General features: G+C 40.6%; 1 protein-coding gene across 16 annotated transcripts in view; it reads right to left on the bottom strand.

The window, feature by feature from the left end:
• The window catches only part of SGIP1 (SH3GL interacting endocytic adaptor 1), a 182,533-nt gene that overhangs the window by 41,446 nt on the left and 124,120 nt on the right, over window positions 1-16,967 (bottom strand). For 4 of the 16 annotated variants that reach the window (XM_064493490.1, XM_064493482.1, XM_064493493.1 and 1 more), the window contains 4 exons: window positions 16,763-16,837; window positions 14,119-14,619; window positions 7,691-7,818; window positions 6,602-6,728 (listed from right to left, as the gene is read on the bottom strand). In XM_064493490.1, the coding sequence (XP_064349560.1) occupies window positions 6,602-6,728; window positions 7,691-7,818; window positions 14,119-14,619; window positions 16,763-16,837 (831 nt within the window). Of the gene's footprint in view, window positions 1-690; window positions 751-1,685; window positions 1,752-6,601; window positions 6,729-7,690; window positions 7,819-14,118; window positions 14,620-16,762; window positions 16,838-16,967 lie in introns of all 16 variants that reach the window. The other 12 variants (XM_064493483.1, XM_064493494.1, XM_064493485.1 and 9 more) reach the window with 4 other exon arrangements.

The raw sequence follows: 16,967 nt of genomic DNA on the forward strand, positions 1-16,967 counted from the left end.
ATAAAGAATATAACAAATTATCCAACACCGAGGTTAGAGATCTGACATTATACTTATGTACATATTTTTTAATCTTCTAAAATGGCAAGTCCGATAGTAGTTGTCCATTTTAAAGTCATTCCAGTCTCAATTTCAATTTCAGAAGATGTAAACAGAACTTACTAAAAATACTCTTTTCTCTTTTCCTTATTTTTCTGATCTCCCATGCAGCATTCCTTGTCATAAGAATATATTTGTGTATTTATATTTCACAATAGTGGATGTTAAATCTGAAATATTAATTATCTAAAGCAAAGTTAAATGGCACTTCCAGCCAAAAATGTCCCTATATTTGTTGCATTGCATTTGCAAAAGAGTTAGGAAAGAGCCCTGGTTGACAGAGTTAAGTTCCTTGCCCAAAATAGTTTTTGTTTTTGTTTTTTTTTTTTTCAATTTAACACAGTTAATTAAGTAACCAATATTAACTGCAAATTAGCTTTCATTTTTTTTAATATGAAAAATTGAAGATCTCATACAAACCAAATTCATGGAATATTTTCTTTAGTGTTGAATATTTTCTAAGTAGCCATAGCATTTTTATATAGCAAACGAAACCAGGTCTTTTGATGAGAACTGGGATTTCGAAATGCGGATGGGGAGAAAGCAGGAGGGGAGGACAAATTAGAATCTGGTATGCTATGTACTACTTACCTTCAAAAGTCAAATAAAACTTTCCTCTGTCAAACCAAACGAGGGAAGGCTGTTCATTCTCTGTATGGCCAGGAGTTGAAGCGGGATGGGGAAGGTTAAGGAGAAGGAGAGAGAAGGACACAGTATGAGTTACAGAGCAGGTCATTAATCTCACTATGGGGGAGGGCGGAGGCACTGCATGCCATTAGCGTGCAGGAAAAAAAAAGGGAAGGCTGGCAATCATCTATTTTTTTTTTTTTTTTTTAGTTCAGGAAACAGAAAGCAAAAGCAAAGCTATGGAGGCCTGAAGGGATGGGCACGTGTGGCTGGTAGCTTGGTACTTGGTGCTTGTGCGCATGGAGCAGAAGTCTTCCTGGCCATGCAGGGGCGTCAGCGTATTTTAACTGCACTAGTTTGGGCAAACTGTCATTCAGCAATTGCTGTATCCATTACATCTTCAATGTCATCCCCTTCTTTGTTTTCAAAAAAATAAACTCGGAGTTATGGGTTATATAAAACTTAGCTTAGGTTTTAAATGACAACAGCATTGCATATAAATTGAAAGTTCATGGAAGATGTCATATATCTTCCGTCCCCTCCCCTGAAATCATCTTAGGCATCCAGACACAAAACACCCTTTACCTACATACCAAAGAGAAAGCAAGGTTACTAATGGTGCTCTATTCTATCCTAAATTAAAAAGACATCACTGAACAGGTAATTCTGAGCAGTTAAATTATTCCTTCCTTTGTAAATTCACAAAGCAATAGCATCCCACCTTTTTTGACCCTTTTCACTGAGAAACTGTCATGCAACCTGCTGCTTTTTAATATGGTCACTTAAAAAACATTTCAGTGGCATGAGTTCCACGATGAACAGTAGATAGATAGTGCATCTGAGAGGCACTGGACACTCATGAGGTGAGTAGCATGTCCATGAAGTTTAGCGTTCAGATGGCATAATGGCTTGGATTTTTAAAGTCTAGATATCTAAAAATCACTCAGCTAGCACCATACCTGCAGGCGTTTCACAGCGCCTTTCAAACGAGGGCAGTTTGTCATAAAAAACATCATCTTCTGACACTACGAACCAAAGAAATATAAAGGAATGGAAAACAAAAACACAAATACAAATCTCAAATGAAATCAAGCAGCACACTTTACTGATCGAAACACAGAAATGATTTTGATGGAAAAAGGAAACAAAACCTAAGACACTGTGATTATGGACAGGGTATAAAAAGTGACGTGCTTATTTCATGATAAGTCTATGAGAAGAAACTGAAAATTTTAAAATGCCGGGTTTTAGCATCTGTGAATTCGCTGAAGTCAGCTTCATGGAAGAAATCATGCTCCTGCCTTTTCAGGGAGTTGTTAAAGGCATTATCATTAATAATTGACTTGTGCAAATGTATTTCACTCAGACGCAATTCTCAAGTGGCCAGACATATGTCCATCAACAGAAACTCCTGACATAGTGCTGACAGCTCGGTGGGATCACCCCACATGCACCTTCCTCGCCATGGGGAAAGAGGAAGCTTTTACCGAGACCATAAAAATGCAACACTATAAATCTGAGGTCCCTGAATGAAGTATCCCATTTCAGCTCCATCAATATCCAAATTTAGTTTGTCTTGCACCTGTCTTTGGTAGTTATGGATGGGTAATTTTGAACAGCATGATTGTAATTCCATAATTGGCTCTGGAAGCAAGCATCATCAAATGTCTTTGTAAACTGGTCACAACAGTTGCTCTGAACCCCAACCATTCCAGATCTTTGCATGTGCTCTCCCTTCTCACCAACAAACAAATGTAGATAATTGAAGTTTTACTCTATTTGATTTAGATCAATCAATGCCACAGGTCTGAAGGGTTATAACTTTAATAGAAAATTGAGTAAATTCTGTACAAAGAGCAATGAGGGAGATTCTTCCTTACAATGCAGAGAAGTAAGATAAAGAAATGAATGAGGGTAGTAAAATTACTTCATAAACAACATTTCTTGGAAAATAGTCTACTAGCTTGCCTCCTAGACTTAGTAAGGCAGGGAAATTGCTTCCTTGCAATTCTTAGGGCTCTAGGATATCACCTGTCAATCAGTTTTTATTCATACATGTGGCTTCCTTGGTGGCTAGAACAAATGAATGCAACTCCTTTAATATCTGTAGGAGAGGAGAAGGAACCAGCACTAAAGCCGATGCTCCGTATCTCCAGGAAATCGGAAGTGAAACAGGAACCTTGGCAGAAACTGAATGTTAACAGTGCTTTTTCATACCTGCTGGTGGGGAATGGTGGAGAATATTCCTTTCTTTTGAAAAACTAAATTTCTATTTACAATCTCCTTAAAACAAGGAGCCTCCAATTCTGCCATTTGTCCTTTGAGTTGAAGTTACAAAAGAATAGTTCATAAGGGTTGAATAGCATGCTAAAAAAATTTTTTTTTATCATCGTTGTGGACATTGAGGGCTTAGAAGCAAATGTACTAAATCAATCAGGGAACTTAAAAAATGCGTCACTGGGTAACTCTGTGCTGGATTTAAACAAGGGTAGCACTCAAATTAAGTACTGAACAAAATTGTCCTTAAGAACGAACCATGGAAATTGTCTCAAAAGGATCTGGGATGGGGACTGGCCAGACAGCTAGCACTGGAGACAGGCTTTCCCACCCCCACCCCCTCCAAAAGAAAGCAGAAAGAAGAAAAATACTAAAATTAAATGTGGGTATTTTAAATTGAGATTAAGAATACCCACCTCCAAAGGTCTTTCTTTTTGTGCAGAATAATTGATGTTAATACAGATTTTTTTTTTTTTTAACAAGATTATCCAAGTCAGAATTGCCACCCAGCTTGGAAAGACAAAGGCTTGGAGGAAATATTTCAAGTTTTAGATGTTATGGTTAATATTCCAGTACTGAATACAAATCACTTTTGCTCAAAGCTCTACACCAAAGGAAGCATCAAAGTCCAGCTGATACTTCCTTTGGTGTCCATGAATGTCCATTCATTACAGATTCCTGAGATGTTAAAAATGCAACTAAAAATGCATAATCAACAGTGAAGGAATATAATTAACAGTGAATTTAACAATAAAGAAAGATTGTTTTTATGGTGGCCTTTTTGTATTGGGGTACCAAAAGAGGGTTTTGCTAACATCTTAAAAAGTGACTATCACCCGTAGAAATAAAAAATAATAAATTGGATATTTACAACTAGAGATAATTCCCTGTTCATCTCTTAATGTCTAGGAGTTTGTTTCTTAGAATAACTTCAAGCATTTTCTCTATTTGCATATTAGTATTCAGATTTTTTTCCCAAAATCAAACAGTGAAGATCTTGTGAGCTTTTTTCAGTATAAAAGGAGTTTATTGTATTTCATTGATTCTAATCTGTGCACTTTTTCACATTTTAACCTCTCTGAAATTGAGATGGGTCTTAAAATCAATATAAGAAAGTATTGCACCTTAACTCAGTTGGCAGCCCTCCCCTCCCTTTCTCAGTCACACATGAAATGATAGTGCATCTCCTATTGGAAAGTATCTTAAATTTAGTGAAGTACAGCTGCAAGGGAACACTTTATTTTTTGAATGTGACAGTGCACAGAAAGTCTTCTTTTCAGATGTGGCATCAGATTTACTACTTTATAAATCACGGGTCTCATGAAAGATTTTACGCTCAAAGCCTTTCAGGGGCATATCCTTATATGACTCGTTGTGTAGGAAGAACAGACTTGCTCTTAAAAAGTTAGTTCTCAAATTATATTAAACTTTGCAATAGGCAAGTATAAATCATTAAGTGCAAAGTTTCCACCACACTTGCCCAAATTTTGGCACAAGTGTCTCAGAAAATGCAAAAAAAAAAAAAAAAAAAAGTATTGTGGTGATGGAAGGGACATGTTGAACCACCAATGTCAGGAATTTGCTGTTGAAATTCTCTGTCTCCCTCAAGCCATTTGACTACATTCAGTTGACATTCCAAGTCAGTCATGAACAAAGCATATCCTCTCCAAAAAGACATTTACCAACACTGCACAAGGTCCTGCTGGGTTGTCATTGACAGCGTATGGACTTCAGAGAGAAGTGGCTGTCAGGCGACCCGCAGCAGCAGGAAATACAGAACAAGACAGTGAGGAAGATGAAAACCAAATAAAAATAACAGAACCAAACAGATTAAATCAGAATGCTCCTCAGCAATGAAGCAATGTGACTGTCCTCTCAGGTGACGTTTTTCTTTTTTCAGCCTCTCTGTGGTGAAAGAATGCAGCCTTAGCTGGGTTAAGTATCAAAGGCACTGGCCAGGATTTGAGATTTCTGCAGCGGAGAGCATAAAAACACATTGCACAAAACACGGACACAGTTCCAATTCCCTGTGTGTGCAGTGTTCTCTTTGAATTTCAGAGTCGAAGGAAGATGTTAGATGGTCATCTGAGGTCACTTGAGGTCTGCGTTCTGAGTGACAGTTTATTATCCTAACTTTCCTCTCTGACCAACCAGCAAAATCACATGGAGTGAGTGGAACAAACGATCTTGAGGAAAAAGAGCAACGGAAAAACAACAGAGCGGGAGTGGGGGCAACACTGTAGCCATGAGGAGTATTAAAGAGACTTCAAAACGAAGGTTGGGTGTTACAGAAACAAAACAAAACAAAACAACAACAAAAGCCAGAGAGAAATGAGCTAATAGGCACCTAAAAATAGGGAGCCCCAAATTGCCCCAACTGGTGATGCAGATAAAGAATAGACTTGGCTGTATAAATAATGTTAAATATCTGTCTGTGATATCTGATGCATCATACAAAATTGGATAGCTGGTTCTTTTTCACCAAATCTGAAGAATTCTTTTGAGCTGGTCTGATTAAAAATATAGAGCACATGATATGATTGGATTTCTCTTTGGGGGCCTAAAAGGCACACCTTAACTTACTTCCCCGGGATACTGGGGATTTCTTCCCCAGAAGAGCTTCAGGCTTTGATCAAATTACTTCTCACGTGGGCATCTCTGTAGCGTGCTCTCTTTGGCAAGTAGCAGCAGGAATTTATTTAGCTTTGGTTAATGATTCTCCCAAGCAATGCAGGATGGGCCAGCTGGTTTATAATACGGGAGACTTGGCAGAAGTCAGGACAAGAAAGGAAAACAACGGGGAAAATGAAATGGGAAAGCCCAGGTCGGAGACACCATGCAAACGTGAGAGGTAGCAGGAGCCAGGAAAGGTGGGGAAAGAGGTGTAGAGAGAGACCAGCCTTGGGAAGAGGGCAGACGCTCCAGGCAAAATGAGGCATTTAAACCTGGGAAAACCATCCAGCTGAGCAGCCAATCTCAACTCTTCACTTTCATCACACCATAAGGAAAGAGGCACAAAAGGCATTTACTGAAAATGCCAGCAGTGACTTATTTCTTGGGGAAAATTGACCACACATCACTGAAAAGCACTAGAAAAAATGTCAGAAGCTTTTCTCAAGTCCCACAATGCCCATGTTTACACCATCTGTCAACAGAAGGAGAACCGAAGTGATGAAGAAATGGAAGCTTCAAGAAAATAAAAGTTCTAAATTTTGTGATTTCTCATGTGTCACACCGTCAGAATTTAAATAAACGCTCTCCCCTCAAAGGAGACTATTTGCATTCTAAGAAATAAAACCTAAATTACAGCATCTTACTTGACGATTTCTTCTTTATTTTATGAATAGCTCTGTATGGAAACAGCCTAAGAGCATTCCTGCAAAACACAGGTGTTCGTATCCTTTTGTTTATTTGCTTAGTTAAAGCACTTTGCCTTCTTTGCTGAGAAGGTGCTTTTAAAAGAAGAGTCAGATGATAGTAGCAAAACACACAGCGAAACAATTTTGACCAGAAACATAAGACTCTAGGGTTTTCAGATCATTAAAAAAATAGCCAGTCAAAACCACAAATGGATTAAAAGAGAGAAGATAATTTTTACCAACTGTGGGAGTAGTGGCTGCACTCAAGGAATTAGTGGACGATATGGAAGAAGTGCTTTCAGCCCGGGCAAGGGGTGCTATCGGAGGAGGGCTGGAAGAATGTATGGGAGGGCTGAAAGGTCGGGGCTGTGGGGAGAAGAAGAAAAATGGAAAGTTAGAGTCACGGGTCTTCGTTCCATATTTTGAACATTTCCCAGCCCCAGATATGACAACTCGGGTTCTTAAGAGGACTGGTGGCACCATTTTTACCATGAAATTGGTTATATCTATATAGGAGCTTGTGGATGGTGCTAGAGGAAACTTAAACCATAATGCGCTACACTCAACAGGTACCTCACATTTAGAGAAGCTGAGGTCTGGGATGCGGTCAGTGATGTTTCAGGACGGTAGACTCACATGCCCTCAGGGACTAAGCAAGTAACATAATGTGAGAGTTCATACCCACTTAAAGATATCTGAGTACAAAATATTGTACTGTGCTATCTAAATCAAGTATCATGGATGTCACCAGTCTGTGACTCCTATGTGTGGTTACCAAGGAAATTTACCTCTGCTGGAAGTCTTTTAATTGTTCACACAGAATGTTTTCCACCTCTCAGACTTAAAACACACGTAAGAATCTTCCAGAAAAAACTCACTGGGCCACCATCCTCCTTTTTATTCATGTAGTGTGCCTACCACCAATATCTCTGTAGTCTGGGGACAGAAATCAGGACTTTCCCTCCCTTTGAGTCTTCCAAAGTCAGATCCATATGATGAAAAGAAACACCTCCTATTCTTAAGGATTTAGCGCAGCCAAGCATTACTATCTTAATTTGCATCAAATCCACTAGAGAAGAACTGAGGGCCCCAGGGTGCTGTCCCACCATTTTAGACCTTGGCTTGAAAGGTTGTAGAGATTTGAGGATGACTGAAATGTACATTCTTGCTGCAGTGACAATGTTTTAGATGCCACCCGGCAGGGCCATTTGGACAAGTACTGTAAGGCTTAGACCTGAAGTTACGATGACCCGTGTTAAGGCATTTTGGCTCCTGCTGGTCATTCCCACTGGACGTTTCTGAGCCAGCCAGGGCAGAAGGGAACATACCACATCGCCGACTCCAGGCTTCCCTGGAGGTAGCTTTGCCCGAGACGGAGGCCGGGGAGGAGGCGGAGGTGGGGTGGTGCTACTGCAGGGAACCAAGGGGGTGGCTGGCCGAGCAGGGGATGATGCACCTGAAAAACAAGCTGGCATTAAAAATGGCAAGAAACTTAGGTGGCCAAAGTGCTGTCATCATTTGGTCCCGCCCTCCCGGCTCCCACTGCACAGCGTCAATCACCACACTTCCTTCACTTCAGCAGTTAGTAAGGTCAGCACTAGAGCACATGGGGTTTTGGGGCTTTTTTGGGTTTTTTTTTTTTTTTCAATAACGAAAAAAAATCACTCAGTTGAACTATGGTTGATGGCAGAAGCTGAAGCTCATTGCCTTTTGTTGTCATGTGACACCCAGGGAAAGGTAAATCCTTTTATTACTCTCTGTGACGGAAAGTATATTCTTCAGACCCTTTTGGCTGGCTGGGTGGGTAGCTTTCATTTTCACCATGCACACAGCCAACTTAGGAAAAATTTTCTTGATTTTTACATATCCAGAATTTATGTCCAAGATGAAAATGGAAGTTCGAACTTGAAAAAAAAGAATGATCTTTCACATTTTATATACATATACATATATACATACATATATATATATTATATAAACATGTAGAAGAGCATTATCCTTTTTACTGTGCTTCGAAAACATGAGTGTTAACTTTGTAAATGTCAGCAAACACTGGATGGTAAGCAAAGGGATAAACTGTAAGAATGGAAATCAGATGTTACGTGCATACTTTGTGTGTAGTGTCTTAACGGAAACACGTTGAATTTAGAGGATTTTATCTTTTGAAGGACGATGTGTGGGAATCTGTCTACGGAGAGGTTGCCCACGATGATTTCTGTGGTAATTTTTTAAAGAGCCTCTTGGATTTACTTTTCTGGCTGTCAATGACAAGCATGAGAAACACAGAGGACACACAGAGGCCGGCATGCACACTAATCAGCACACCAGGAGGGTCTCTGGCCTCGGGGGGCCGCCTATCTTCAGTCATAGTCTGGGATACGAGGGTCAATTGCTCAGCAAACAATCTTAAGAAAGTCAAATCAATATTCCACACAGTTCTTATTAGTCAGAAACGTTCCAGCTACTCCTGAGGTTTTTTTCACTTTGGTTTGAAGCACAGGTATCAAATTATTCTAAGAAATTCTGCTCCAGGAAAGTGCCCGCCCCCTCCTCACCTCCCCGCCAACCCACTATAAATCTCTGCCGTTTGGATAATCCTAGACCCACACCTCCATCTCCAGATTTTCACACTAAGGAGCTTTGAAGGTGAGCAGCAAAACCCAGCATCTCAGCATCTGCTTTCATCCTAGGAGAGTCCTTGGGGATGAACCTTGCTCCTTTGTTTAAACAATTTGAAATCTCGCGTGTGTTGTCTTTCTTTGTGCTGTTTATTTTAAGCATAATTGCATTAGTGTGAAACCCCACTAATTATTACCACCCATCCCTTCCGCTGCCTCCTCTCCATCACTACCACCCTTTCACTGTATTCTCACTTTTTATTTTATTGGGCCAACATCTCTGCTAGGCCCATGAAATGCATTATCTTATTTTCTGCCCACAGTACGCTTTGGAGGAAGGTACTTCTACTGTCTCAGTGCAAACTAAAGCTCAGAGATACTCAGTAACTTGCTCAAGGTCACAAAGCTCAAATAGTTTCTTTAACTCCAAGCCTGAGCTTTTAAATGCAGTGTCTTGTGGACTTTGGTGGTCTTCAGCCTCACATTTTGCACAAAGCCTGGTCTTATTTTGGCACGGGCAGATTGCATGAATTTCTCTCAAGATAAATATTCTTAGTCTTCGGCTAATCTTCCCTTGAATAAAGAATAGGGTACACTTTGACAGGTCCCACTACAAATAGATTTTCACCCAGAATATTTTCAGAAAACAGAAGTGATAGCAAAGAGATGGGAAATGAACCTTTACACGTCTTTGTCAGGAAGTTCTATGGGGCTTTTTGGTGGGGGTTCTACTTCGCTGGGAACCCGTGCTGTAGCAGTGGTTCAAAATGTCTATCCAAGGGTCTGTTTCCAAGAAACAGTCTTCTGAGTCAATTTCGGGAAAAGGTCAGCTGCTTATCCTTTTCCTACAAGTTCCAGAAGGGAAATTAAAAAAAACCCAGTTTCAGTAATACTTGGGCAAGTAGTAAAGGGGTGTCATCCAAGCGTGTGGATTATTGAAAATACTGATGAGAAGTCAGAGGATCTGAGTTCTGGCCCCGCCGACCTCTTACCAGTTGTGGGACCTTCACCTTCCTGAGCCTCAGCTTCCGGTTTTAAGAAATGAGACCTGTTTCTACATGGAAAGTAGTTGTAACAGTTGAAATGGAAAATGCTTATTAACGTATTCACTAAACTGTAAAATGCCATGATGTTGATGGTAAAGATTGTGTTTTTTGTTGTAGATTCAACTAAAAACAAAGAAAAAAAGAGCTGGTTCACTCATTTCCTTTTCCTTTTTGGACATCCTGCTCAACTCACTTTTTCTTCACCGAATTGATTAATTGATTTGTTGTGCAGTTCGAAGCCACCAAGGGAATGTTTAAGAAGCAAAACCTTGCTTGGCAGAGCCCACCAGTTCAGTGGAGGGTATTTCACAACTGAACTAAAGCTTCCCGTGCTTCTGTGAGATTACACAATTATTGTGTATTGTAAGGGTGTAGAGGGTTATTATCTTTACATCTCTCTCCTCATTCTTTGATCTTCAGTTATCCTTTTATTTCCCCTTCAAGCAGTGTTTGTTCCCAAGAACGATGCTGGAAAATAACTGAACATCGTTTAACTTCAACATATACATTATTTGAGTTTTGTGAGTTCCAAAAAGTTGGCAACCTTTGACCTGCTCTCAATCCATCTGCTGCTCTCATCCTGAGGTTCCATCGTAGCTTTTTTGGTAAACCCTGAGAACCACATTTAACGACAGCTTCAAATTGCATCTGTGTGTGTGTGTGTGTGTGTGTGTGTGTGTGTGTGTGTGTGGTGGGGGTGGCACAGGGATCGAGGGCAGCTGGGAAGTGGTAAATGGAACCCAACAGATCTGGGATCAGACAGATCCTGGCTTTGCTAGTTATTAGCTTTGTAACTGTGGCCAAGTTCTGTCTCTGAGCTTCCGTTTCCTTGCCTGTAAAATGAGGCTGATACATCACAACGTTGTGAGGAGAATCAAATGAATTAAAATATACGCACTTCAAAATATCTAAAGACTCAAACACCCTTTCCCAAATTCTGTTTCTTAGAACACAATTGCATCACTTTTTGGAGAAAGTTTTAAATATGTATGGGAATGGTTTCATACAAAGTTTCTTTTTTGGTGAACAGTTAAAAGCCCTAAAACAGTACTGTCCAACAAAGCATTCCACATGATGAAAATGTTCTAGATCAAGTGCTGTCCAATAAGATAGCCATTAACCACTCGTGGCCACTGAGCACTGCACTGTGCTGACTGCATCTAAACAACTGATTTTAATTTTAATTTTAATTAATTACCATTAAGATTAAAATAGCCACAAGTGCGTGGTGGCTTCTACATTGGACGCTGCCGTTCTAAAAAGACTTGTAGTTAGGAGATATATTTAATTCAACCCCTGGTAGCTCAAATTCATTTGTTTATGGGTATGTCTGTGTGTATCTGGTGGGTTTAACAACTTTTAATATTGCTTTAGTTTCCCCAGTTGGAAACTGTTGCACTGAGCAATCTATCTTTATTAAACTCCTCTTTTTCCCTGGCCTCCAAACTTGCTGCGGGCCATTTCTCCACTCCACCCCTAGGCACACAGCCCACACAGGAGAAGTGATAGCCTTTGCCAAGAATCAGGGTCTGCATCCCAGGGAAGCAGTGTTTTGGCCAAACTATGTATTTTTAACTTTTGCCGTAAGGAAATTAAAGTTCTTGTTGTAAATTCTTAAACTCCATCTTTTTCCACAGCAGGTAACTCTTCTGATTCCCGAGGCTGTGAGTACTGCCTGAACTCAGTCAGTGATAATCATGTCGCTGTGAACAAAACTTTAAAAGTAAGCATAATGGTATCCAATTAAATATAGTCTGAGAAGTACAGGAAAAGTTCTTCTCATCAGGTTACGTGTTAGTAAAAGCAGGCAGTGACAAGCCTTGGTAATCACTAAGACATGAGACCATAGCCTATTGTTTTGATCCTAACTTTACATTTCTGCCCGTCTGTGTGTATTTCATTAATAAAAGATTAAGGAGCAAATAAACTGGGACTTAATTAAGGAGATAATGATGCAAAGTTTTATTTATTCATGAGCTTCATTGGCCCAGTTCAGTCTTCCACTTAGAAATTCAATCTTTTAATACCAGCAAAGTATAGTTTTTTTTTCCAGCTTAATTATTAAGAATCAATAGTACTTACTGGTAACATTTTAAGGTAATTTTAAATAAAAGTCTGGAAGCTAAAACATTAAAACAACAACAAAGCTCCCAAGGATCCTGGAAAGCAATCTGTGCAGTATAGGTGGGTCTCAGTCTTAATTAAGTTTAAGATATTTTGTCACTAAACCTTACAAGCATGCCTGGGGGGCATAGTGGTTAAGAACACAGGTTTGGGATCAGACAGACCTGAGAATGAATCCCAAGTCTGTCACCTACAGCTGTGTAAAGCTGGACAAATTACTTAACACTCACCAGCCTCAGTTTTCCAATCTGCAAGATGGGGAAAATAAGAGTAATTACTATATGGGCTTGTTGTAAGGATGAAATGATGCACGTAAAGCACCTGACATTGTGTCAGGACAAGAAACTGTGGCTGTTCTTACTGACAAAATGAAGGCTCTCCGAGGTCCTATGGTTAAGAAACCTGTTGATTTTGTTTTAACACAATGTTTTCCAAACTAATTTGAGTACTGAATTATTTCTCCCTTTTTTTGGAGGAGGGGAACCCCTAACGATATAAAACACTGGTTTTCTGTGCAGTACAGGTGACTCCAGTCCTGTCCTTGACCAGCATGGACGCTCTCACTGCAAAGCACGGAGCAATTTGCAAACACAGAGTGAGCACTGAAGGATTCTGCATTGAAAATGGAAGCAATGATGACTATTAGAATAGGGACAGATGCCTTTTCTTTCTGCCTCTTACTAGATTTAAATAACTTAAACTTGGCCGCCTCTTTCAAAGCAAATAAAAACCAAATAGCCATTGACATCCCTGGGAACCCACAGAACAGGAGGGAAGGCACTGGACGATCTTGGCAGACAAACACCGGCACCAGTGGAATAAACGATACGGAAGAAAATGCGTTAGAAAAATCTTGATATTTCTTTGGTATGCATGACAGTTCCCATCCTTTCATAATCAGAGAACAAAAAATGAAGCTTCAAATAAGGAAAACGAAAAAATCAGATTCAGTATTAACATTTGCATTTAGAGTCCCAAAATGGACATTTCTGATCAACTGTCCCCTCACCTGTCACCATACTTAGAGTGGACCTCACAGGCTGATGAGCATGTTAAATGAGGAAATCAGACAGCGGTTCATTTCAGTGGCAGCTCAGTTAGGCTGGGGATGCAATGAAGCATCCTCTTTCTTGCTGTCCTCTAAAACCTCCTTTTCAAACCCTACTTCTTTTTCTCTGAAGTAGTTAGCGGGGTTGACACAGTTCTCCTTCAGTAAGGAAAAAGAAAAAAGAAGAAAAGCAGAAGAAAACACAGTGACCTACAAAAACTAGGGCTCCTAAAAAAAATGCAAACAGATTTATGTAAGTTGAATAATGTCTGAGGATCTAATGTATAACATGATGACTATAGGTGATAACACTGTATTGTGTGATTGAAATATCTTAAGAGAGTAGAGCTTTAATGTTCTCACCCCCAAAAAAATACGTGAGGCGATGGACTGTATTAATTAACTTGGTGGGAGGAATCCTTTCCTAATGTATATGTACATCATATCATCACATTGTGCACTTTAAATATCTTACAATTTTGTCAATTATAACTCAACAAAGCAGAAAAAACAAAAAAACAAACAAACAAACTAGGGTCCCCATAGAAGTATCTGACAAGGAAATCAGACATTTAACATGAAACTCCTTTGCTACGAAACTTGTCTTTCTAGAAGTTTCCTGAATTCTAAACAATGACGTCACAGCTTTCTTTAAAAAATATACACTTCTTAACTGCAGAGTGGAAAGCAGGGCACTCCTAGGGGCTGGGAGCGCAGGGCGGGACACGTCCACAGACTTGCACTATGACTGCGAGCATTCGACGGACTGGGACATGCCACGGGGCACAGGACACCCAGACCAAAGGAGGGATGGCTGAAGCTCTAAAGCCAACCGCCAGGCAGGAGGAGGGTGGTGCTCACACTGCAGCAGCCACGGCCATTCCCGGTCACACGAAGCACACGCAAACAGTAAGACGTACCACTGGCGGTCCCCGTACCACTGCCCGAGCCGGGTCCGGGGGACGAAACCACAGTCCTGTAGGTGGGTGGTGGTGGGGGAGGCGGAGTTGCTCTCTGTCCCAACCCAAAATCTTTAGGAGATGAGATTGTTTCTAAGTAATCATCTTTAATGAAGGTCTGCTCAGCGATTTTCTTCTGGACTTCTTCTAAATTGAGCGGCGATGGTACATTGCGAGGAGGACCTGGGGGTCCTGGGGGGCCCGGAGGGCCAGGAGGGCCCGGGGGGCCTGGTGCTGGGGAGTCAGCTGGGTTGTCTGATGCAGCTGGTGGAGACACCACCTTTTCCCTTGGAGTCAACTCTGGAGTGACACGTTCCGGGGACGTATCGGAAAAATGGACCCACTTTTCTTCTGTATTAACAGCAACAGACTTGGGGGACAACACTGGCCCAAAAATGCTGTCCAAGTCATTGATTGATGGTAGTTTTTCAATTTTGACCTCTGTGGCTGACTGGTCATTTCCTGTGGTTAAAGTAGTTGATTTTAAACTTTAATTGAGCTTGTTAAAATTATTGGTATGGGGAGTGGGAGGGATGAGGCAAAGCCTGGTAGGTTGCCTTGTGAGTTTTCTGGGTGGGCATATCTCATGATGAAAAAATGTCTTGATATGGAGTTGAAGGGGAGGGGATGGTTCCCTGCCCCTACAAGGTCAGCATCACCTTTCTTGCTACTATTTACCCTTAGTGTGGGGTGACCGGCTTAGCTACTTCTGCCCTCACTGAAAGTGCCGAGCACGCAGCTGCCCTCCGAGGCTGCCCACAAGTGTGCAGAGTGTGGTCATTTTGAGAAGGCAGTGTTAGGTTCACACAGAGGTACAGGCTCTGGGACCGCAAATTCCAAAAGGCAGGTCCCTTCTGAAAAATCTGGCCTACTGAAATACGTGGGATCCAACAAAAAAAGAATTGATAGCCGAAAGTAACCTGCATGTTTGATAAAGATTGTCTAGCCTAGCTCACTGAATGAGAATGTTTGGTGAAACTGATTATATTATCTGTTAGTTGAAAAAAAATAATCACATCATAATTAGCTGAATATCCTCCATCCTGAACACACCAGAAACACAGCACAACGTTGACTTAAAGGGATCTCCCCACACATATACTTACAAACACACATGTGTACCCCACACACCACACACCACACACAGAGGGACTGAGAAGACATTTACTACTCATTAGGACTGTTACATATATACCTGTTTAATAGGGAAGAAGATTATAAAAACATCTTTATAGTTTCTTTTTTTCATCAAGTCTAACCTGTTAACATCACAAGCATAACTGGTATATATATCTGTAGCCATGAAACAGAAAAGTCTGTTTTGCTTAAGAATTAGCATCAGCTAATCTTTTTAATTCTTATCAGTAATAAGGGAAAAAATTAAAATTACCTTCTACAGATCAGCAGGAAATACTTGACAACAACTGAAATGTGAGGAAGTGTACTTTTTTTCAAACTGAGGTTATTCAAATGAGAAATTGTTACCTAAATAATTGCAAGGCATGAGCAGAAGCCACTTTACCTTTAAATAACCTTTAAGCTCTAAGAGCCGGCTTAGCATTTCCATATTTCACATTTGGAGAGAGTTAACCTTCAAGGTTCCAAGGCTACGTACGGATAAACGAGATAGCCCACAATGTTTACCGCTTTGTTGCTGGTAGATTTATTTATCTCTAACATAATCATGGAAATACAAGGGGCCAGCGTGATTTGAACTTGCCAGCACCTTTACCTGTGACACTCTGGATGACTCTCTGTGGGTTTGAGTCAATATGAGTCTCATAAACGACTCTGTCCTGTGTTTGCTCTTGTTGATAAATGCCCCACTGTAGCTCTCAGTGCCTAAATAGCTGAGGGTGACACGGCAGAGGTGATAAAGAACTATGTTCTGAGGACCCAGACACATAAAGTAACTACTACCGCTTTTGATTTGCTAGTCCAGTACCACTGGGTAGATTATAAATTGTGGGAATATGTAGTATTGACTTTAACAGATGGTAGAGATGTGCCTTAGGAATTATCTGTCTGAAGGCATGCAGCAGTTCCTTGCCATATTCCATCCTCCTCACATCTCTCTTTGCCATGGGGTAATAAATACTCTAATGACTACTGGGAGAAAATCTCCCACCACCCAAGCATACCTGTGCGTCGCACAGCCTGGGAACCATTTTATTATCATTGTGGACTATACGGTTTTAACTCTAGAAAAACATTTCTCAGTTCTGGGAAAAATGCAAATTATGCCTTGAGAACTTTAAATTTGTGAATAATTCAAATGAGATCCAAGAAAAGGAGATGTCAATGAAACAATGGCTTTTGATACCGAGATTTATTTTTCTTTCATCTCGCAAGTAAATGTGGCCTTCATTCAATGAAATTACCCAGAAGAAAAAAATCAGTTGAGAAAGTGAAACTTTCTGTGAAACCTGGGAGTGACACTTGAAAAGAAATCTGCGTAGTAAATTGTAATTGAAGTAAAGCTAAATGCAAACATTTTCACGTGTTGTCTAGCCCACAGCTTCTGACACAGCAAGGGCGTGTCGAGGTCCCGGGGCACTGCTGCCGATTGCTACACCATCCCAGAACAGAAAAAAACAAAGCTTACCTGGGCCAATTGTTAAGGGGGAGCCTGTTCGGGGTGGGGTGGCTGGTACATTTTTTGGAGGCAGTGGTGGAGGTGCTGCCGAGAGATGAGAAGCCAAGGATCATTGATCACTCTCTCCCTAAGTTACACACTATTCCTTACATGAGCAGAATTTGGGCTTTCATTCACAGCCCTGCTATTGGAAAAGGAACAGTCATTAATGGTC

This window comes from Camelus dromedarius, chromosome 14, assembly GCF_036321535.1.
Source record: "Camelus dromedarius isolate mCamDro1 chromosome 14, mCamDro1.pat, whole genome shotgun sequence".
Classification (NCBI taxonomy): Eukaryota; Metazoa; Chordata; class Mammalia; order Artiodactyla; family Camelidae; genus Camelus; species Camelus dromedarius.